The 25,100-nt window shown below is 35.0% G+C and overlaps 1 protein-coding gene across 1 annotated transcript in view; it reads left to right on the forward strand.

Moving 5' to 3' along the window:
- The first annotated feature begins 3,578 nt into the window (after positions 1-3,578).
- DNTT (DNA nucleotidylexotransferase) overlaps positions 3,579-25,100 on the forward strand; it is a 74,428-nt gene continuing 52,906 nt past the window's right edge. Inside the window, exons 1-5 of the mRNA XM_065746734.1 lie at positions 3,579-3,781; positions 6,696-6,870; positions 12,641-12,769; positions 22,078-22,248; positions 23,430-23,501. Coding sequence (XP_065602806.1) covers positions 3,579-3,781; positions 6,696-6,870; positions 12,641-12,769; positions 22,078-22,248; positions 23,430-23,501 — 750 coding nt within the window. The remainder of the gene's footprint in view (positions 3,782-6,695; positions 6,871-12,640; positions 12,770-22,077; positions 22,249-23,429; positions 23,502-25,100) is intronic.

The raw sequence follows: 25,100 nt of genomic DNA on the forward strand, positions 1-25,100 counted from the left end.
TCTTTCTTCTCATTCAGGTTTTCATTCCCAGTATGGGGAAAAAAATGAAGAGAGAAGTAGCTATTCTAACAATGTATATGAGAAATCTTATAAATTAGATGGCAGCAACTTCAAGAATTCATGTTCTCCCTAAGCCTATCTTACATGTCAAATACTATGGTACAGCCAAGTAATCACATTCAAAGGATCCTATCATCAGTTTCCCAAAACTCTTGATCACCTGGATGTGTTATGGTGTTTGTAGTTTTTGATGTGAATACCTCAAGTATATATACTTCGAAGTATGTCAATAGGTGCAATATTGTTCCACATGGAGAAGTTCAGTGACACAACTTTGCTTCATATGCACTTCCATGTCAGACACCATTGTGTCAAACTGCTGTTTTAGAATCATTAGCAATGATTCTAAAAAAAAAAATAAAGTGAATCTGTGAAACAACTGTATGAAGCAGTAAACCAATGTTTAATCAAAAGTCAAAAAGGTATGCAATCACTTCTCTAGTTTTAAGCATTAAACCAATGTTTAATCAAAAGTCAAAAAGGTATGCAATCACTTCTCTAGTTTTATTGATGATGCTTAAGAGGTGCTTTCTTGAAGGTTGCTAACCTGCAGTGCTACATTAAAAGCACCTGCCACCCCTTCTCACTCTTCATGGGGAAGCTATATAAAACAGGCTAGTAACATTTATAAAATATTTACGGAGCAGTTCATATGAAAGCAGGGCACTAGAAGATTATCTGATAGAAATCTGGAAGGTGCAGTGAAAGCATGTGTGAGTATGGACATTGAGAGCAGCTGAACTATGCTTCCCAGAAACTGCCCTTGAGAAACTCTCTCTGGAGTCAGGTCAGAAGTGGGAACTCAGGCCCAGCCCTGTACCAAGTACTGCCCGCAGGCTGCTTGGCTGGCTGCTGCTAGCACAGGCATCACACTGAAACGGCTCATTCTTAATCTGTGCCTGTGATAGTTCACAACATTGATCCCCAGCAGCAACATCTGAGCAGGGCAAATGTGCTCTACATTTCCCTCCGGGGATATGAACCACTGTAAAGGTCATAATTCTGGAGGAGCTGAGCTGAGACAGAGAAAGGTCTTGTGGTTTTAGCTCACTGTTCGTATGCAGTGAGGATGAGGTGTTGCTTGTGGCTTTAGGCCGTTGATCCTGCACAGTGAACGTGAAGTGTTCTGTGTGGTGCCATGACTCAGGCAACAGGATGCCACATCATAAAAAACAGGTGCACTGCTCTCTGCAAATACTGCGCTCTGCTGTATTTGCTCTTTCCATAAAGCCTGTTCTACTTTGCATTACTGGAAAAAAATAAATATATATATAATGCAAGGTTGTAGGAGAGCAGATTATTTGCTCAGCTGGGATATGGAAATCCTGTTAATCTTAGAAGATACGCTTAATAAAATTGCATCACTGGCAGAGACATTTCCATGACATTATGCTGTACTTATTAAACAAAGACCTTTTTACATTAGGTTCAAAGTCAGAAATTTCCAAAGGAGCTGGATGCTAACTGACTTTGATTTTGAAAATCTCATTAGGCCTCTGTTTGCATCATTTTTGCACCTAAATATCCTTGAAAATCTGTCTCAAGAGTTATACTTATAACACAAAGGAAAATAACTTACATTTTTCATGCCAGAAGGGTTTCACTGGCAATGAGCATCTTGATGTTGCACTAGGGGAAATTAGATTTGCATGTTTGAGAGCACTGAATTAATTATAACATAAAATAAGACTTTGTCTAACACATGTAAAGAGTCTGTTCTCAAATATGTTATTCCTTGTAAGGCTCAAAATAAAGTATTTTACCAAGTGTAGAAAGGATGTAGATGGGAAATGGCCAGTGTTCAATGGTTGATCAGTACTCTAGAAAATAGTCATGGAACAACTGTAATAGATTGCTCAGCCTTAACGCTGAACCCATCATTACTAATTTATTTCCTTGCTGCTATTCTTTTGCTTAAGCCTCTTAAAGTCTGCTTGTTCATTTTCTAGTTCCTATGAAATTATCTCACATAATTCAAAAATAACCTTGAAGTGATTTATTTTGGCAATCTTAATGTTATAAACCAGAAAGAGAAATAGATAATTCGGCTGCTGGGTTATCCTTAGGCAATGAGAGAAATGAATGGAATCCAGTCTATGTACAGAACTATGTATATATTTTTTTCATGGCCTCAGGAAGACCTCAGAGGTAAAAGCTCTATATTAATTTTTGATGGTTAGTGTCTATTATTCTGATGAAAACTTTTTCTTTGTATCAGTGATAATACAGTTGAAACAACATGAGCTGTGGGGCTGAGAAAATGTCAGTAGTACTTTTTATAATTTAATTTTAAACTTGTGGCCATAATTGCAGAAAACAGGTTTTGCGTCATTTTTCCACAACTCAGGTTTTATATCCATCCATGATAACATGACTGAAAATAAAGTTGATAGATCTGACTTAGGCAGGATTTTTCACCTTGCATCCTCTCCTGAACGTCAGCAATGAGAACTGCAAGATATAACGTTTCTGACACATTCTGAAGGACTGGCAAAATCTAAATTCTCTGCTACACTAAAAATAAAAATTGAAGTTGACATAGAAATGGGGCTATTTACTGCTGAAGTAGTTTTTGTGCTGAAATAGATGCACATGCTGTAAACTTTGTTGTTTGCACTCACTTTGTGCTGATGGAAATTCAGGGTCATATCTAAATGGATCCAACTTGATGAAGCATGTCTGCAATAAATTTTAGTGAAGTTTTCTGATGACCAATACTGTATCCTCCAGAACAGGATGATACATAGCCTCCGTAATCTCCTCCGTGTTTAGAGGGTCACTGGGTGCTTAAAGGTAGGAATTTTTTTCTACTGAACCTGCTATAGGCAGCAATACATTCCGGATCAGGTAGTAGAAAACAGTGACATCAGTGTGTACCAAAGCTATATTTAAACTCATTTCTAATGCTTTCTCTTTGCCTTTAATTACCTTATTTTTAAAGCAGCAATTTATTTTATTGTAAATTTCATTTCAAAAGTTTACTTGGTTGCTCTCCTAAGAGACTATTCTATTTTTTTTAATCAGAGTTAATTGCAGATATAAAAAGTGTACAGACTTGTATTCTAAAACACATTTATATACTGTCATTAGGATGTATTCTGAGACATGGCTCATAAGAAATGATAGGAAGAATTTATTTATATACTAAAAATCAGTGTTCCTGTTTGGAAAAGTAAGTCTTAGAAGAACACTGAAAGCAGTACAGATGGGATTGTGCATTTAAACCACCGGGAGATCTTGCTTGTTATTTTGAACAGTTTTTTTTTTTTGTGATCAGTATTGTTTGGATAAAGACTTCACAGGTCAATTGCTGTTTTAAGGCCATTGGAATAGTTCTGTGCAAGTTGTCTTAGGTGATAGCAGATAATGTTTCTGCTTACCTAGCATTTGTTTTTTATTTCAGAAAGGAAACAAAGGAAAATGACTTCAGTGGGTGGCAACATTAGATACAGCTGCTGCCTGGCAGAAAACTTGCTAGTTTCCTTTTACCAAAGTGAAATACGCTTCTACCTTGCATCATGGATAGAATCAAACCTCTAGCTGTAGTCTCCCAGAGGAAGAGGCAGAAGGGAATGTGTTGCCCAAAACTTTCCAACAGTTACGAAATAAAATTCAATAAGCTTGTCATTTTTATTATGCAGAGGAAGATGGGGATGACCAGAAGGACGTTTTTGATGGACCTGGCAAGAAGCAAGGGCTTCAGAGTAGAAAGTGAGCTAAGGTAGGAAAATGTTTATTCTCTGAAATGACATGTAGAAATGCTGCTTGAAACATTTTATTGCAATAAATGGATTAATTCAAATGATTACTGTTGAAGTTTTTGCCTATATATTTTGTGGATGTACTCTGTTCTTCCCACTATGGTCATGCTTCAGTTTTCAATCTATATTACTAAGGCATGACCAATTTCTGCTAGCTTCTAAATAGAGAGTTAGCAGAACAGAAACAGTAGCAAAAAATTATTGGTTTTTACCTTTAAAATTCATGGTTCCAATTTATCTCTGGGATGTTGATTTTAAAGTTTGCCCTTCTCAGTCTGCTGTTTCTCATGTGGAAAATAAAAAATGTAAAGTTTGAGCATGTGAATGTTTTTCATAGGATTTTTTTCTGTGTGTTTGTATAATTTCATGCAAACAATGAATATCTCTACCTAATCTAAACCAGCCACTGTTTATTTACCCCTTGAAGTCAGGTTATCTTAATTCTAAATGTAATGGCCAATTCCAGAAATGGAAAAATAAGTATATGGGGTGAAAAACGTGGTTGTTGTAGGGGCATTTCCCCACATAACCTCTAGTATTCTATTATCTGACTTCCTAGTAGTAATACATTTCTGTGAGGTTTGTAGTTACTGGCTCACACTTTAGTACCATTTGGTGGGAGCGTACTGGAAGAAAGGCCTAGGAGTGAAAGAAACACTGCAGGTGTTGCATTCCAGGATGAAGATATAATCCAGTGACAAATGTATATGGTGGTACTTAGACAAGCCCTACTCATTTTGAAGGAAGCCTTTCTCCTAATAGTGCTTTTCATGAGCACTTGTTAGATCATTATGCAGCTTTTTGAAACCTGTGTTCTTGTGCAGGCTTTCTGATGAGCTGGAACAAAACCAAGTATTGATCATCTCTGCGTCTGTTTGTGTGTAGTATGCAACTAGCTCTTTCCTATATAAATTAATTTCCACAGATTTTTCAGTCTCATCAGCTTTGAAAGACTGAGGAAGGAAGAAATTACTTGTAGAGCATATTTCAAGTTGGTGTTAAACAGAAATAGACAATTAATATCTGATACAAAATTGATTGAATTTTTGGGTAATTTAATGAGCTGGGCTATTCTAAATCCTGCATTAACAATTTGTTTGAGAACTGAGTAGAGGGTTTATCTGGGCTGCTTTGACACAGAGTTATTAATTGCTGGTGTTTAAGACTTTCTGCAAATTGTATGCAACTCAGGTGCTGTGTTTATTTCAACTTAGCTGCTAATAGATATAACAGAAATAAAACAAAAACTCAAATAGAAATGCAAGATGAAATGTTAAGTTTATTACTTTCTGTGCTGAGAAGAAAGCACAGCTGTACAGGTACCAGAGGAAACTGGTATGCCTCAGCTAAACAGCTGCTGCAAGCATAGTGATGGCAAAGTTCCCAGATCTGCGGCTTATTACATATGAATATTTCATATAAAATGAAATATACCACAGGAAGCAGAAGTTTTGTTTCTAAGTGAATTTTTTTACTCAAGTATGGATGTGACTGTTTAATTAGCATAGAACCTAGTAGGGTTAAATAATAACTGAAATAATGTTCAAAAGTGATGAATGTAACCTAGATTTGCTGTCTTTCAGATTAAAATATATAGGGCAGAAGAGAGATTTTCCTATACCATGATTTCTTTCATATTACTAAAGCACAGCATAGTCAACAAATTATTTATCTTTCCATTGGAGAGAGTCATATGGTAACAATTTTCTGTGGTATGACTCTACAGTTGTGGCTGGAGATTTGATACAGTGATTATTGATGTGATTGGCACCATGGGGACAGAGTGAGGCATTTTGTTGGTTTCCAGAATGTAGTTTGCTTGGAAAGGTTCTGTAGACAGCCAGTCTCTATCAGTTAGTACAGGTTGTGTATCCCATACAAGGGATATACAAGGCCATACTCATGAGCCACCTCTGTGGTGGTGCTGTCTTTGTGGGGTTTCTGGAGTGGATCACCAGGAAATGCACTCGTAAAATTTCTTACTAAATTAGTAATTTTCTTAAATCCAAATCAGTAGGCTGCTTAGAAATTCACAGTTTACTCTAACTGTATGTAGTTTTTTCATGAAATGTGAACTTAGCCCCTGCCCATTCTTTCTTGGTGGAAGGTGCAGAACAGTGTCATCTTGATCATGAACTATGATGGAATTTTTTACAAAGATACTCTAATACATAAAAATAAATTTAGTGTAAAAAACCCTTGGGCTACTGTGTTTTTAATCAGTGCCCATGTAAGTGCTATATAACTTACTGAACAATAATTCAATCTGAAAATTTTATTCTAACTAAACTAGGATATCAAACTTGTAAGAGACTGGCATCTTAGTAGCAAAGAAGCAGTCTTTAGAATAAGCACATAATTTGTAAGATTTAGCTCAGTTATGTGTAGAGAGCTTAATGCAAGTACATAAAAGATACATTTCAGAGAAATATTACCAGCTGCAAGGCTTTAAAGAATGATTGTTAACAGCATTTTTAATACTGTGTAAAGCTTTCCTTCATTGTTTGGAAATCTTGAGAGGGAGGTTGTCAGGTATTGTAGAGAAGTCTTTTCATTATAATAATGCTTGTGCAAGCCAAATATTTTCAGAGTTGCAAAAAAGATGTGTAATAATATGGTATCTTAGAGTACTGCCTAAAGATGGAAAATGCTGCTCTTGAAGGAGTTGTCAAGTTAAAGTCTTTCCTCAAAGCAGACTCAGTAACTGGAATAGACATATTGTGATATGAAAATGCATCTGCTTCCCACATCCTAACATAAAATGTATACAGCAATTTTCAGGAAATGCATGGTAGGTAAATAGGGAAATAGCATTTTTTGTAGCAGGATTATGGCCAGATTCAGGAAGAAAACTTTTTCTGTATTTCTTGTCAGTGACTCTGTCACTCATATTGTCGCTGAGAACAACTCTTACCCAGAGGTCCTTGACTGGCTGAAAGGACAGGCTGTGGGTGACAGCTCCAGATTTGAAATACTGGATATTTCCTGGCTCACAGCCTGCATGGAAGTGGGAAGACCAGTTGATGCAGAAATGAAGTATCGCCTTGTGGTAAGTCAGGTGTGAAAGTAGTGTGAATGCAGTATTGTTCCATGTGAATGACTGTTATTTACTTATTTAACCCATATACGTATGCAATTGTATTGAAATACAATTTTAGAATTAAAATCCATTTTTCATAGAGTTATTTAAATGATTCACAGCTTTAACAAATGAAGAGGAAGACCTGTCATACTTTTTCCAAAAGTCAAATATTAGAGTTTGGTAAATTGAGTTACTCTCTCGCAGATATTTCAAAATGAGATAACCATTGTTCCTGTAATGAGAGTGGTATTAAAGGGGGAAGAATCTATCAATGAAGTGTGTGCTTTGCTGTGGTACTTGTGGTGTTTCCACAAATATTTTAGCATCACAGTAACTGTTCCTCTGAGAGGAGTGTATTTTAGTGGTCTCCAGATAAATTGCTTTGCATCTTCAAAATGATACAAAAACATGAAAACCTTTGCTGTTTGAAATGGTCAGATAACTGTAGTTGTTGAGGAACCTGTGAGGTCTGCAGCTGTTTGCAGGCATATAAAAATTTGTCACCATAGAGTAAAATTAAGGTATCATTATATTGCATTATCTGTCAGTATGAGCCACGATTTGGAGGGTATTGTGAATCAGGCTGATTATTTGGCAGTATTTGACCTTGAAGCATTAGATGACAACACATTTTATTCTGATCTATATCTGACAAAATTGTGTTCTAATTTCTCAAACTGGAGTATAGTGTGAAATGGCAATATACAATATCCCCAGTACAGACCATAAATAACAGCTGTGTCCAGTGATGCCCATGAGCACTGTGCACTGTATGACAATAGCAGGTGCTACTGGGCTTCGAAGTAGGCCCTGTGCTGTGCCACGATGGATGTCTTCCCCTGTCCTACAAGCACTTGAGCCTCACACAGATGAACTAGATGTAGACTGGCAAAGAAATGAATTAATGCATCAAAAGAGTTACAAGTCCGATCTAACACTCTCTGAAGTGAAGGATTCTTGCTGATTTTAGAGGGCCGAGATTAGGCTGTGTTTGAATGGTGACTTTTCTGCATAATGTTGGTTCCAATTTTCTCAGGCGTCTTAGAAGGATGTGCAGTGTGCATCTTCTTTTTAGGCATAGAATACTTGAATATTAAGCAACAATATCCCACTGTTTTCTTCTCCATCCTAATTCTTAAAATATGAAATGTGTTTTATAAATACCACCTTTCACCAATTAAAAATATGGTTTCTGAATAATTTTTCAGTCAGATTTAATTGCTAGAAACCATTCTGCAGGCTTCTCCACTCAAGAGTTACTGTTTAATAACACATGAAAAATAAAGAATACATCAGATGGAGTTAATTCCATGACAGAATACATGTTTATATTTGAAAACCTTCCAATGAAATATTCTTGCGTTATATTTGCAATATTTCCAGTGAATCTGCTGAATAGAGATTATACTCAAGTGATTAACGTGAAGTAGGAAAAAAGAGCACAAAAACAAACCTATGTAGTATCATAGGAAGACAATTCATAAAAATATGAATATTAGGAATGCAAAAATGTCTCTAAACAAAAATCCTAAACATGAACAAGATCTTGTTAATTTTTTTTTTGAAAGATTTGCATCAGGATTTAAAAGTAATCTAGAACACATTCTTAAAAACCTACAGATTCAGGTTTCACAGAAAATACATATTTCCCTTTTCAAGTGTCATTTTCTCCACCTCCAGAATGTCTCAAATTCTCCTAATGTTTTTTTTTTTTTTTAATTTTAAATCAATGTGATAGATTTTCTTTATATAAAAATATCCTTTTGTAATACTACTTTAACACTGACTCTGCAAGAACAAACTTTTATTTTTATTGAAATAATAAGATTTAATTCTGATAAATGTAGAGTGCAGTAAGCAAGCCAATGATATATGTAATGTGAGCTTCAAATCCAGTCTTAATTATATAGTGGCTGTCAAGTAATAAACATCTTTGTAAAAGTGATCAAAGAAGGAATAGAAAAGATTCTAGAATTTCAGCAAATTTAAAATTCATTTTAATACTGTGATATTTTTTCTGCTTTAAGATGGAAGGACTGAAGTAAAGTTTAATTTTCTTTTTAAGTGCCAGACTAAGCTTGCATGTAATTTAATTGAAGTTTCAGTAAAGACAAATTTGATCCATTGTGTCAGTCTAGTAAAATGTGAAATGAAAGTAAATTAACAAACCTTTTAACTAAGGGCATCATGAAGGTTTTGGAGTAAAAGAAATGGATTGTGCTAAGTTAATGTGTTGGATAAAACTTCATTACAGGTAGGCTGGGGGTAAAAGTATCTATTAATATCAGTACCAACAGGATTTCATCTTTCAGGTCTTGTAGTAGCCTACGTGGAAGGTGTTTTTCCTTCGGGACACTTATTTTAATGCATTGTGGAGAAGAAATGTCCTTCTCCATGCAAAACAAGGGGAATAAAGTCAGTGTTACAGACCATTAACTAACATATTAATTATAACTGTCTTTATAGTATACCTTTCTCTGATTGTAAATGATTAGAGTGATGCTCTGGTGTTATAAATGATTTATATAGTATAAAAGGCTGGGTGACCAAATGTAGGCTGGTCTGAATCTTTGTTGGTTCATTCAGTAACAGCTGACTTGTATAGTCGATAGTCACCACTTGATTTTACAGGCCCCATGATGTAGTAGCTGACCATCTGCTTCTAAGAGAAATAAAAATATTTCTATACTTGAGAAATGTCTTTGTCCCACTGAGCAAAGAGGCTTGCATTTTTTGCAATGCAAAATCCACTGCAAGCAGATAGATCTTCTGGTCAGTAACCTGAGAGGAACAACAAAGGCTTTGTGAGGGCATCCCAGTGTTACAAAGCAGTGCTGCTTCCCGGATTATGGGAAAGAGTTAAGAGAGGAAGCTTTCAGACTGAATAAAGAAAACAAAAAAGGAGAACCACAATGGGCACCCACATCAGCCTCAGGAACTGTTCAGCACTATGACTGTACCTTTGCTTTTTCCTCATTCAGAACTCAGAAGTTTGTTTTTACCTCTTCAGTTCCTTATTGTTTTCTCTTCCCCCCCCCGACCCCCCCCCCACACACACTTCCTATTAATTTGAAAGGCAGACAGATTTATTTCCTTAAATAAAGGATCTCCTTACTTATTAGGAAAAGGTACCAGATATTTTGATCCCCTGCCGTATAGTGTGTCAGGTAACTCACATTTAACATTTTCCTGAGTGTCTCACTCTATTGCCCTGTGAAAGAGAAGAGGCTGTAACTAATGGAAGAAATCCTTCATACTGACAAGTTTGAGTTTCCCAGAAAATAAAAAGAAACTTATCAACTAGCTGCCTTTTCTTCATAAAATGCTGGATATCAGCAGACTTTATTATTTGATCAATGCTGTCTGGACATCACAAAGCTGCCTGCTGTTGAGTAATGTCACCTGACTCAGTCTGTAGTATCTGAACACCTTATTCACTGCTGCTACATTTTCCCTTTTTGTTATTTCTATTATACTTCAATTGTTTTGTGTGTTGTTTTTTGTTTTTTGTTTTAATTTTCTTGACAAAGAACAAAGTAATCCCCCATAAGATTAATTTTGCACCTAAACCTCTCTGCTATAAAAAATTAATGCCGACTTCCTTGCTTCTGCCGTGTGGGAAATGTCACTGTGCAGGTATGCCAGTAACATCCATGGTTACAGCAGCCTGGATGTGCGATGTCAATGATCACTAGATCTAGCAGGTGTTTGGATGTTTTTCAGTGGCTGCCTTTTGTAATTTACCTTAGATTTCTCTTCAGTGTAATGGAGATACTTGAAAAATAAAAATGATTTTTAATGCTTATTTTTTCTCTATATATCATACTACAAATTATTTTAAGGTAATGTGTTTCCTAGATTGCTTGTACTATGCTCTAGTTTCCACCAGACTAAATTTCAGGATTGTCCCATAAAAATCTGTACAAATGGTATTCTTCCGTCTGTTCTCCCCACCATTAAGTAATATGTGTCCTGTTTTGCTGATGATAGGAAGTAATCTCTGTGGTTCTCATGCAGGCATCATAATATTCCTTACAAATCACACTGTAGTAATTAGTTTGCTAGACATTTTTGCTGTTCATTTCTACTGAGTTTCTTCTGTTGTTTATAGTATAAAATCCTGCTAATAACAACTGCTGATTAAGGAAAATGCTTGGATATCTTCATTAGGGCAGATGCAGAATGTTCAGGCCAGTCTGTCACCCTCTTAAATACATACTTACTGCATTTGTTTTTCAATCCTCAATTAATATTAGCCAGGTAATGCAACACATAGGCCTATTGTTCCTAGGTAGTATGTCTAGATCTTAATGAAAATAACAGCTTATTATATATTCCATTCAGTAAAATGCCGTTCAGTCTTTTCAGCTGGCACTGTCATTTCAAGCAGTATATTAGCCGAAATCAATCACATTTTATATGATTCAAAATCAATGGTGAAGTATAATTCATGAAGGTGTGCAGGATTGGATGAGTAGTGCTGTTGATTCTGACTGAAACCCATTTTGGTTATTCCCCAGGGTGGTCTTACACTTAAAATAACTTCCTTCCTTGCTGGATAGACTATGAAAACTGCCATATAATTCAGCACTCCTTCAACTGTGCAAGCATGTGCCTTTTGTGTGTGTGTGTGAATACTATTATTTAACTGCTCTGAATCAAATACAAAGGCAATTTAGCGTGAAATTATATGTTGTGTGTATATGGGATGCATGCACATATTTAAAGGTTTGCCTAGCATAGATGTTATCTTTATGCCTGCATTTCTTTTGATAAAGGGAAGAAATGGGTCATCATTCAGTTGTTGGGGTAAAAATTTTCTCAGTGTATCTGTGTGATTTTTTTTTCTCATTGAACCATTTACCTGTGGTTTTTGGATAATACAACACAAATATATTTCTGACAGATCTGCCAAATCTTTTTAGACAAAATGACAAATAGCAAAAAACCCACAGAAATGCTGAGAACAAAATATAGAGGAATTACAATACTGGTCACATAAAGCATCAGAAAAGCTGCTGCCAGGTTGTCTTTTTCCAGTTGTTCACAGATGAGGACACTTTCAGGCTCAGGATTCTTCTGCCAGTGGGGATGTGATTCTGTATATCCTGCCTTTCAGCAGAATTCTCTTCATGCTTTGCTACAGTCTCCTGAGGTGAATGGTCCACAGATGCTTTGTCGATGCTGTTCCATTTTGCACAAAACAAAATTAGGAGAAAAGAGAATGAACATGTTGATGGCCTGGTGGTTAAAAAACCCTTCCATTTAAGATTTCACACCTGGCACCTTTTCTTTGTTCAGGTAAACACCTGAAAATAATGTGCAAGTTGCATCAATACATCTTTTTGTCAACCACTGAACTTAGATATAGATCAAAAAAGTCAATTGTCTTCATTTTTTTCCTCTTCTGAGTAACATCCCTGATTTTATATTAAATAGTCTAGTGTTTTGCTCTTTCAACCATTTCTACTTTTAAACTCTTGTAGTTTTTCAATTTTACTGCAATAAATGGCAGTGCCATTGAAAACTCTCTGCAGGAACTGACCACAGAAAATGAAAAATTCAGGTAGTCAACAGATAAACCTTCAATGTCAGAGGAGCTTAAGTGATACTAAATGCTTTTCCTAGGAAGATGGTGAGAGCACTATTATTCTCTAGCTGCATTAAAAGTTATATATTTCAGGCTCAAATAATGTGTTGTTTGGCATTTTAAGCTATTTGACTATTTTCTTATTAGGAACAAGCAGAGCAGTATCCTACTCTGAAAGCACCTGAATCAGAAGTGTCATCATTTACTGCAAGGAAGCTATCCCAGTACTCATGTCAAAGGAAGACAACATTAAATAATTGCAACAAGAAATTCACAGTAAGTGATATTTCATCCATGAAAGAAAATACCTGAGATAAATAAAATAATTGATACTTACATACTATCTATGATACTCTTATCAAATTCATGAGTTAAAAAACACAATCGTAGCAGTGGTAAAGTTATAAATCTGCTGTATTTAAATTAAGATTGAGCGCTAGCTTAATTTCATTCTTCGGGTGTTGGAAACACTGTGGATCTTGAAGTATAGAGATAGCTTGTAAATGCATATATGTATTTTAAAACAAATGATGGAATGACATTCTGAAAATATCTTTTGTTCTTGCATTTTATTTGACAAAACAGAAGTGGTGATAAGTAAATTTTGCTTTTAGTCAATCCAGAATACTTCCTAATTTCTTTTTTCCCCATTTCTTTTACCCAAGCATTCAGGAATTTCAGATGTATACTTCAGATTTCCACAGTTGCTCAGTTCTGATAACAGATTCATGTAAATGTTTACGTGACCAAAAAAAAAAAAAGTTCATTTAAATAGATAGCTTACCAATTGTCATATATCTTATTTAATGCTCATACCATTACGCAGTTCAGTAGGCATGATGAGCCTGAGTCATGTGGTCTAAATTCCTTTTAAGTTATTGTGAGTAATGGCTCCTCTTTGCTGTCTCTAAACAGTTACTGATGACTAGTCAATAGGAAACATTTGTCACTGAGTCTCCAATGTAAATTAGTGTGAGTGAATCTGGCATATAGTTCAACTATAATATGAAACTGCTTCTGACCTCCCTAAGTTTTATTATTTCTGTTATCGTTTATAGCTGTCATGCTGAATTTTGTGTATACATACAAATCATAAAAATAAATATTATTTTTAAGATTTAAATAAAAAGAATAATGTCAGGTAACGGTGATTTGAGAATAAATCACATTTACAATGTAAATATTAAGAACCTGGGGAATTCAGAACTAATACTAAATGTAGGAACAATTCAAGAATGTCTTGATCTGGAATGCACAGTTTAAAATTAACCTGAATTTTATATTGTAGTGATTCTTTGAAACAATCATCAAGTATACTTATTATATGATAGCTCTTATGGTCCCAGGTAGACTAAACTGTTTCATGAAAAATTTTCCCTTTTTGAGCAACTTGATCAGAATTTGATCCTGCTTTGATCATGAGTTTGGACTGGAGCCCTACTGAGGTTCCTTCCAACTCCAATGATTTCATCATTCCCAAAACTGCTGCCAGTGATTACTGTGTCTTGCCTCCTGCTAAAAAGATAAGGTTGTGTATTACTGTTGTTGTTTAACCTTCTGAAAGTATTAATTTCTTTTCACTGTTTACAAAAAACAAATTCATGCTGCTGTAGGGGAAGATGTAATATGGCCTGAAGATGCTGTGAAATATGGCATTTGTGAAGAGATGAAATAAGTGCCTTACTTCTACACTTGCTTAAAATGATGGAATGTAGTAGTCCTTTTGAAAGTGAATGACTCTTTGTTGAAATTTTTGTAATAGGACATTATTTATCAGTCCATTCAGCAGGTGAAAAATATAATTGTAATGAATGAGGGCCATGAACAGTGGCTACTCCTAGAAGACATGAAAGTGTAGTGATATTTCTTTAAGATGTTGGGCACAAAAGGATCTGGAAAATGGCATTCCTTTTATGATGATACATTTGAAAATTAAAAGATCAGGTATTAAAAAAAATAAAATTTGCTTGCAAGTTCTCACATTATTTTTCTATTTTCAGATATTGGGTACTGTAACTCTGGTGAAAATTGGGCTTGTCTTTACATTGTTGAATTCCTGAATGTAGTCCAAGATTAAATTCAAACTTCCGTGAAAAACTGTGGTAACAGCAATTGATTTATTGAATGGGTTCTGTTATGCTTGTGTTTCAACAGAGAGGCAGTCCAAAAATTACTACCAGGTTTATCATTGCAGCAGCCTTAATGTTGGACTGTAACTTGTATTTAATGAATAAATGTATCTGAACACATTAGAAAGACTGCAGTCCAGTAACTAAAAAGCTGAGAATCCCTTCAGAAATCCAAGATACCAAACATTTCTGAATCTGGGTAGAGATTAGGTTTTTTAGCGACAAAGATGGCAGTTTTTCATCCTTCTACTCTGGGAGAAAGTGCTCTGAGTTCATGCAGTATTTTATTTCTGGAGGTGGCCCTGGACAAGGTGATAATTCCTAAGTATCTGTGTAGCATCTGCCTCTTGAAAATCACAGTGTAACTCATTAGGACTGTCGCTCGTTTCCTTCTCCACCAAAGTTTGCAATGGCAGCTGAAGGCCTAGGTTTTTATGGTCTGCAACTCGTTCCCTGGAGACCTGCCAGTTTGTCTGCATAATGTCACAGGATTTTGGCTTCCATTTTTGCTGTTGTTTTGAGGATTTTGTATTAAACCTGTAATTCATATTTTTAGTAAAATTGTTCCAAAAGATTTTCCAGTGGAAGCTCTTAGAAAATGCACTGAAGCGTTGGTGTAATTCACTTGTTTATGCTGTGGGCAGCCAACCATAAAATGACAGATTTTTCCTGGCTCAGTGCTGTATATCCCAAAAATTAGGTCCAATCAGTCTTGAATTATGTTTTGATGATAGTGTTTTGTTATAACAACTTCATATTGTATGACAGAGTTGAGAGGGAGTTCAGTTTTCTTAGATGTTGTTTTATTTGTTAGCCTGAAAGTTCTGTGTTTTGATATTGCCTAGTAGAGGGGTACAAAGATACTATTTGGTTATGCATTCTTGAATGAACTCATTTTTTTTTTGTTCTGGGCTTTGTGCTAATACTCTGTATCAAATTATTTGAATGTGCAGCAGTTAGGTTTCAGAAAGAGTAGTATTTACTTCTGACATCTTTTTGTCTCTTCATAAGGGCAGGAGAACAGTCACTAATGTGGCTGTGATATGCATACAATGGGGGACTGAATGTGCTATTTTATTGGGGGGAACGTGCAGGAGGCTTGAATTCTGGAGATAAAACTGTAATTAGTGATATGTTTTTATTGAAAGTTAAATTGTATATGTATTTCAGAATGAAGTACAATTTGTGAAAAATGGCAGAGAGATTTGATGAGTTATGAGGGCAATGACAGTTTATTACAAGTTAAATTTCAATGTTCAGCTGTCTCGTGTCCTTTATAGTTCTAAGATTCTAAGGAATAACTTACAGAAAGTTGCAGCAAGTAAATTTTTATGTCATGGAAGAAGCTGCAGAAAGGTTGGTAAAAAATGGTGCATATTTTTCATAACTATGTTAAGCATGAAGCAAATCCCCATCCAAATTATTTTTTCAAGCCTTGAATACTGTTGCAAATCCCATTTTTTGTATAAAAAGTAGATCAAATATGTCAAAGTACATGTCAAGGACGAGAGGCACTGTGTGGCAGCTTATGGAAAGCAAAATCCCTCTGATTTGTGGAGTCTCATGCATTTTTTTTGTGTCACTGTGCCACACATGCTGTGATCTCATGATCCACAGCTTATGATGTACTCCATGGCATTACTGATTTGGATTATTCAGGAGTGCACCTGAGTATGTAGCTTAGACTGTAGCTGTTCAGATGAATAAAGATGTAAAACAAAAGGGCAAATCATTTTGCCCAGAGTTTGTACTGTAACGTGTTTATCTTAAAAATTAATGCTATTCTTTGGTGATGTTATTTTAGCATTGATCTTTGCTTCGCTTGTAAATAGCTAGCCGTTCTCCCCCTGTCTTGCTGAAAATATACACTTGGTGGTTGCACTGTGTTTTCATGTGGCAAAATAAATGGAGTCATTGTGCTTCACCCGAGGGGGTTTGTTGGGTTTGAATATTAATACCAGACTGCCACAAAATTCAGAAAGACATTGAAGAAAATACAATCTAATTCTTACAGAAGAAACTGATTAAGTCAAAGGCAAATGGTTCTGTGATTCTGAGGCTTACTGCTAATGCTGCAGAGTGTTACTCTATGTAGACTGTTACTCATGGTAATGAGAATGTAAATACTTAGCATGGGAAAGATGCCTGTTTTCTTTCCATTTTGCTAGAGGAAAAAAATAGTAATCCCTGTTTTATTTTCTCTTCTTTTTGTACTTAAAGATATACACATCAGTTATGCCAATGGTTCAAGCATTTGTTATTATTCCATTTTAAGTCAGATCTCAGGAGTGTCCTAATTAACCTGAGAGTTCTATATTTAGAAAACAACTAACTGTATATACACTAAATAACACATACTGTATCTTATTTACATAGATTACTTCAGTGAAGTAAGTTCATTAATGTTACACTGCACATTATGCTATTTCTGTTATTCACTCTCTCAGCTCCTTTGTTTTTCCAGTTGATGTAACATGACATTTAGACCTGGCCAAGTATAAGACTTTTCTGTTCAGTTCAGAAAAAATTCAGATTGAAAAAACAAACAACAAAAAAAAAGGTAATTTTATTTGTATAGAAGTAGTGTTAGTTATTTTTACAGGTTGACTCAGATTTGAGTTCTCCTTCAAATAAGAACTTCTCTGTGTATGCTAAAGGTATACATAACCTTTCCCTGCCTCTTCCCTTTGGCTCTTGAAATTAGAATTAACTCTGAGGAAAGCTAGAAGAAAATTATTTGAATGTCTTTGTCGCTCTAAATCTCCTTTAAATCACTTTGGTCAGCGTTGAATAAATATGGGCAATGGCAATCTTATGAGAACTAGAACCCACTTTATGGGTTCACTACTTACTAAATAAACTTGAAGAGTTAAACAGTGATTGAGAGAGAAGCAATTTCATTCAGCTTGCTGCTTTTAATATTATAGTATAGGTAGTAAGGTGTAATGTGGGGTTTCTTTTTTCTTTTTTTTTTGTATAGCACAGTTAAATATTTATCTCTTCAGTGGGTGAAGTTCACCTCTACAGTATTGTGATATTGTTATTTTTTTGTTTGTGCTGCAGTGGCATTTGCAGGCTCAAGTAAGACAGTGATCTTTTTCATAAAGGATGCTGCGCATTGTAAAAGACAATTTGTGCCCTGGAGATTTCACAACCCTAGTAGACAGCAAATGAAAAATAGCAAGGGAAACAGTGGCAGGGAGGTCTGAAGCAGCTTTCCAAGTTCACAAGGCAGAAGAACAGTGAATGCAGGGATGGAAATAAGTGACATGCCCATGAAGCTGTAGTGCTTTACTTACAAAATAGTTTAGATTTAAAATACTTTCTCAAAATACCTTCCATCTTATTTTCTTTATTAAATTGGAAAATATGTATCTTCCTACAAAAATTTTAGACAGGTTGTTAAAATATTTTGCAAGTAACAATGGAAATGTTCTGAGTCTTACTTTTACAAGACTGATATCAGGAAGCATAACCTGAAACTATTAATTGTATTTACTTTTCTGAAATGAATGGTCTCATGCACTCCGATATACATGTAGAAAATGATTGAAATGACTGAAAGCAGCATGGCATTAAAATATATATTTTTTTGAGAACTGTTCTAACATGTTAGTTGATAATCTTGTTCGATGTTTTGATTTCACTGATTTCTAGTTTTTATAATCTAATGTTTAGTGTGCATTTTTACTTGTGCAAGTTGCTTACTCATGGTTTTGCATTTTTTATATTTATCTTAAGTACTAAATGTTGTAAATGTTAAATCACTTTGAACTTTTGCATTTGACCAGTATTTATCTGGAAGCAAATTCCATTTCAAAATTTTTCCATAGCCTGTGTCTCGTTCACACACTGAAATTTGTTTGTTTCAGTTTCAAGGAACAGATGGACAATTTTTGATGAATAGCTTTCAAGACAATAAAAAGGTGAAACGTAGCTATCTTTCACATTTAATTAAAACAGTCTCTACAGAATACTGTGGAGGTTATGGAAATCCTCCAAGTTAGAAATCTTAGGAATGTTGTCTCCTTTTAGACTAGTATTTGTTAAACAGGCAATCTATTTACTTAACTGACAAAGAAGCTGGCAAGGTGCTTACTGTATGAAGTACTGAAGTTTAGAATAAGATTAAGGGTTAATGACTTTCCTATTTTATGACCATAGTTAGATTTCATGACTTACCTTATACATTGAAAGCTTTTTCTCAGCTCATGCAGGAATTCCATGGGCTTTCCCTACCTGGAATATTATCCAGTATGTTCTACAGAATTCAATAGGCTGCAACTCCATTTGGAGATCAGTTACTTTTATTTTTTTAAAGCAGAAAGATTTTATTAAAAAGAATGTCAAAAGCAGTTTTATGTAAAGAGGCAGATTTGTAATTAATTGCAGAACTTGCAGGCAGTGTTTTGTACAGGGAGTAATGCATATTCAGTGCTATTTAATTGTTTATTTAAAATAGCTTAATGAGCTTTGTGAAGGCAGGAAAACACTGAATAATGCAAACTAGAATGATGAAAATGCTTTGTTTTCTCACTGACTGACTGTCAACAGTCTTTCAGTAAAATGTTACATGTGACTGCATTTTTTGGTAATGCTGGGGACACATCATTCCTGTAAACTGCCCACACACCAGTAGAAGGGAGCTAGTACCTCTCTAAAACAGTGATGCTGACACACTCAGCTCCCTTCCAACCTCTACAGTTCTGTGATTCTGTGATTTATTGTTATGGCTGATTCTTCTATGCAGAACATATCTGTTTATACGCCCACATAAGAGTCCTATTATTGGACGTTGAAAGAAGGTCCATAGGCTTTTCAAGTTTCCTAATCAGAAGATGACTTTCCTAGTCTACAGATTGTTGCTGCATCCTGCTGGACAAATAAGAATTATTTCCTGTGTATGTGTTTGTATAGATTATTTTAAAAGGAGGTAACTACTGTAACTTTTTGGTTCTATCCCTGGTTAATGCTAGTACAAGTCTGCACTAAGATATTTGTTGCCAGCCATTCCTTTCTTGAGCATTCATGTGCTCTTCAGCATTCGTTATAAAGAGAGAACAGGAAAAGCAATGGTAATTTTGTGAATGAAGATGTAAACCTCTCTCGAAGAAAAAGTAGCATCTTTACTATTATGAAACTAGGAATAGTAGTATCTACAAAGATACTTCCCTAAATTAGGGGGAAGATTCTTTGAAACTGGCGATGACTATAAAGATTAAGAAGTTGAAAGAACACCCAAAGAAACAAAAGAAGCACAACAGCACCAAAAACATCTGACCCATTTGATTCCTTGCTCCAGGGGGCTAACTGAAGAAACTCCCGGATGATGCATCTTGATAAATGTGCAGCTTGCTAAATGCCTCTCTATTCCAAGATGGCTGTCATGAATTGTTGTGAAAATAGAATTGCACTGCACTTATTAAGATGCCAGATATATGTGCATCTTAGTGGAGGATTCCTTTGGTGAGATGGACAATTGATTATCAGTCTTTAGAGATTTTTGGCTACTTAGTACTTTGTTAATCACGAAGACTTAATTGTTTCATTAACAATCTTAATTATTGAGAGTTCACTCAGAAAGCAGAACTGGATTTTTTTCTAGACAGTATTAGAACCAATCCAGCTAAAGAGATTTGAACTTTCCCTTGAAGACACATTGACTTGTTTGGAATATTCTTCATTTATAGGAGGAAAGAGAAAAGATCTATTTCAACAGGGACCTGCTCTGAAGCTCCAACTTTTGCATTAGTGTGTTATTAATAGCTATCACACAAATGAGTTGATAAAATAGGTGCAGAAGGTACTGCTGGTTGACTACATATTAACTGGAAATACAAGAAGTACCAGAGAAGAGTAAAAACCAAGTCACTCTTCCTTTAAAGGGAGCGCGAACCTCTAGTGAAGTGCTTGCCTCAGTATTTTCATAGCATTTTTTACAGATGTGAAGGGAAAGATGTAGAATTCTTTATCATGGTAGCACAGAAGAAAAAGAGCAAGTGAAGTGTTTTTGTTCAACTGAGGTAACTGTTTCTTTTAAAGACATTGTCAAACCAATTGAGATCACAGGATTTATTTGATAAAAGGAAAGCATTGCAAATCCTATGGTCAGTAGATGTACTTTCTTCAAAGATAAACCTTTACTTTGATGCGACCGTACTGCTAATTCTCTGTGCAACATAATGCATCAAATGATCTGTTTTTGTAGAACACACCAAACTGAATTAAATATAACAGGTAAACAATCTACACTCATTGTGGAAGGCGTATTTAATTTTCAGAAGATTTTCTGTTTTAATTATCTAAGAGATTGTAGCTCAAGTATGGTTTTGTTGTTGTATAGATCAGGCTGCAGCAAGCTGTTCTTAACTCTGTGGGTGTAATGAAGGAATCACTTCTGAGTTTGCAATTCTGTCAGCAAGTGGGGTTGAAACTGACTCCAGTTCAGCTGGAAGTATTATGTATATAGTATTTTGGATGCCCAGGGCCTGTAACTTGTTACTGGGATTTATCTTGGAATATAAAGCATATTATTGCAACAGTAGAAACCAAAGCAAAACCTAAGACTTTTAAAAAACAATACAGAGATGAATTTAATTACCAGTTGATTACCTACTTGAGGGCAGGAGAAATCTGTTTAGTCTTTTCCACTCCTACTATTCATTTCAGCCATTGTTTTAGTAAGTCATCTTCTGGTATGTATATCACAGGATGATTACTCATCTTTATTCTTGAAACTTTTCTGAAGAGCTCCTTAGACTACAGCTCAGTGAAATGTAATTGCAGGCAAATGCACGCTTACAGCCACTTCTTTATTATTTTGTAATGTCTTATTGGTTGAAGGATCAACAGGAATAAGCTGGAAGACAGGAAGGATACTCAGCAGCTCATAAATATAACAGGATGTATGGTGCTTTCAAGACTTGGATCAGCTTGCTACTCTTGAGAATCTGATGAGTAAGAATGGGATCTCCTGCAGGGATGCAAGACCCTTTGCCATGCAGGAGCTTCAGAAGGCTCCCTAATTGCTTTTGTTTATGGTTTGCAATTAGCATATACAGTGCCATCTGAATGGTGCACAGGATCATCCCCTAACCACCAGATGTGGGATTTTAGATATTTTGAATAAACAAAGTCTCTTCCGGTGATGGTACACTCTGAAAATCTCTGAAGAAATCACTTAAATTTCCAACGTTGGAAAAAAATAGAGGATTTTTTTGCAAAGCCTCATTAAGAACTTCGTCTTCCAGATTCTAATCAGCTGGAAGCCTTTAGAAGTTTTCACCTTAGAGCGATTATATAATGATGCTGAATTTTTGTGATTAACTCCATCTTTTCATGCTATCATAAATAAATCTTTCTTGAATTAGCATACAAAGTAACCCTTCGAAGGAGTGTATTGAGCACTTCAAGTTTTCACTAACTTTTTTTTACCCCCTCTCTCCCTTCTCCCAGGATGCCTTTGAGATAATGGCTGAAAATTATGAATTCAAAGAAAACGAAATATTCAGCCTGGAATTTCTAAGGGCAGCTTCTGTGCTGAAATCTCTTCCATTTCCAGTAACCAGAATGAAAGATATACAGGGGCTGCCCTGCATGGGAGACAGAGTCAGAGATGTTATTGAGGTAACATACCTCTGCATTTGCAGCCAAATAATCCTTTTACAGAACTACTTTTAGAGGTCACAGAATGTAGCATTGATTATTTGTATGTATTTATTCAACTACATCTATTTCCTTTAGTATCAATATATTATCCTTGTTATTAGAAATTCAATTATTCCTTGAATTGTTTCATAGTAACGTTAGTTCTGAAACAGAATGCTTTCTCTTATGAATAAAGTTAAATCATGAATAAATACAAATAAATAATGTAATGTGAGTGTTACATACCTTTTTGGACCCAGTCTGATTTGAGTGTGGCAGTTTAACAGTAATGGTTCTGTTTGTATAACATCTTCTGTCCTTGGTAACATGGCTTTTCTCACCTGAATGTTTTATTGGAAGTACAGTTTTTGCCAAACTGGTAAATATTTTAGTACTTTAATGTTAAATCCTATCTTGCTCTGAATTATATCACAGCCTTTTATCTAGGTGAAGGATGAACTTTACATCGTTATGGGAACTTTGAGTGTTCCCTGCGTTTTTCTTTATTTCTTGTCCTTTTCAGGACCCCACATCTCAGGTACTGCTATTGCAACAGGAGGTGATCAGAGTGTCTCCAGTGTCTGCAGAGGTCATTGCTGGATGTTGTGATTCACTCTGGCTCCTATTCCTCCTCATTCTACCAGTTAAGAGTTCAGCCTCTGAAGAGCTCTTTGTACTTACTACCTGAGGGCTGGGAATTCGATTATGACCATACAGAAAGTAGAATGACTATTTGTTGTTATAAAAAGTCTTATTTTTCTCACTTTATTTTTTCCTGTTCTTATCAGAGATTGAAGTAACTATACATTCAAGAAAAACAAAAATCTGGTTTTGAAGTATTTTTACTGTTAAGAGAAGTAAACTCAAGCAAATAGTGAAATTTAATTTTCGTAGCAACACATTGATAGCTTATGATAAATATCTACTTTCTGGGTGTGATTTTGAGTAAATAAATAGTGTGGAATACATTCCATGGTACCGGTTTCTCCTTCATCATTCAGTAATTTTCTTTCTCAGAAAGGACTGCAGATTTTAATCCTGATGGAATAAAACAATGTGCTTGCTAAATGTGCTTTCAGTGTTTTTACAAATTGATAAGACTTTCCATTAGATTATTTTATTACATCTTGATTTTAAAAATAATGCTTTTATCTGTTTAGGAGATTATTGAAGAAGGAGAGAGTTCTAGAGCCAAAGACATATTAAATGATGAACGATACAAGTCATTTAAGGTAAATCTTTGAGGTTTGTTACTGTTATTGAAAATTTGAGTATATTTCCTTCTGTTCAGTAAGGAACATACTAATAGACACAACTGTCTATTTTATAATGAAGGAACATCAAATATAAAGAGTAGTTCTTGAATAAAAAGAGTATGGAATAACTGTGAGATCAGCTACCTTTATGGTCAATATGATACATACACAGCTGCTCTTAAGCTTCAACCAATCTCTTTTTTTCCTTGAAACAAATGTAATGTGTTCTTTGTTTTGTGTTTAATACAATGTTTGTTTTGGCATTACTTCTACTCCCGTTGGGTTGTTGGAGGTAATACTATACCATTTAATTCTGGTATTAAGAGAATACTGCATGAAGTAGAAGACTCAGATGTATTTTATTTCTCTTTTGTGTGAAGCAAAAGAAAGAGGACTTGGATGTATTTCTTTGTCAGGTGTCTTGTTGATTCAGAATCATGATCACATTTTCTGTGTAGTTACAGGAAAACTAGAAAAATACTGCACATCCCATTTCCTATATATTCTCTAAAATGTTTTTATATAAATATTTTCTACAAATGTTTTTGATTTTATCTGCAGTTTTAATCTCTAAAAATATCCTGTGTTTTCAAACAAACAAACAAACAACAGAAGGAGAATAAAAGGAATGGGACTGTTTAATTCCCCTCTGTATTACCTGCTTCAGCTATTTAAAGGCACTTCTGCTCTCTATGAATCATAACAGTGATATGAAAGGACATTCAGATACAGTAATAATGGTCAGAGAAGAGGTGTAGAATCCTCATGTGAAGCAGGATTCAGGAACCAGAATTAATAATTAATGACAGTAAAAATCGAGGATCAACTATTTTGTTATACTCCAGAGTTTAAGAAAGTTTCTTAAGGCATAGAATAAGACCTACCAGAGGACATATTATTATTTCCAATTTGTTTTATGCCTTTTTTTTTTTTTCAAGTTACAACAAACCTGTGTGGATCTTTTTTTTTAGTTGAGTGCAACCTCAACCTTTTGACTGATCATGGCTTTAGAGATCGCTGTTGGTCTCAGTGTTACTGTTATCAAACCACTGCTATAAGTTATACAGTCTGTTTTAGATATAGGGTACATGAATGTTGTGGTCAGTTTTCCTCATGAAAGTCCTGCAGAAATCAACTTGATAGAATTCACTTTTATTCAATGAAAATGGGAATTACTGCGTACACCACTGAAGAATTGTGCTGTCTGTTACACACTGCCCTCAGCACTGTCTTCAACTTTACAATGAAAGTGAGTGGATCTTATGGAAGAAATACTTTTTTTTTTCCTAAAAAATTAGGCAGCTGCGTGAAACTTCACTTTAAGTTCATTCTCTCCATACTGATTAAATTTCTTGCAGTAGTTCTAAATCCAGTAATAGGTTCTTTTGAAAATGAAGCACTAGCAGACAAATTACAAGATAGCAATCAAGGTATTTAAAATCATTCTTTCATAAATGACCATGTTTCAGACAAAGAATAGGTAATTTCATCCATTATATACATAATGTATATTTATTATTATCCAAGATTTTCACTCTTTTCTTTATCCTAATTACTTCCAAAGAATTAGTATAA

Source organism: Cyrtonyx montezumae, unplaced genomic scaffold (assembly GCF_038088225.1).
Source record: "Cyrtonyx montezumae isolate F1298 unplaced genomic scaffold, pur_monq_1.0 scaffold_4, whole genome shotgun sequence".
NCBI lineage: Eukaryota > Metazoa > Chordata > Aves > Galliformes > Odontophoridae > Cyrtonyx > Cyrtonyx montezumae.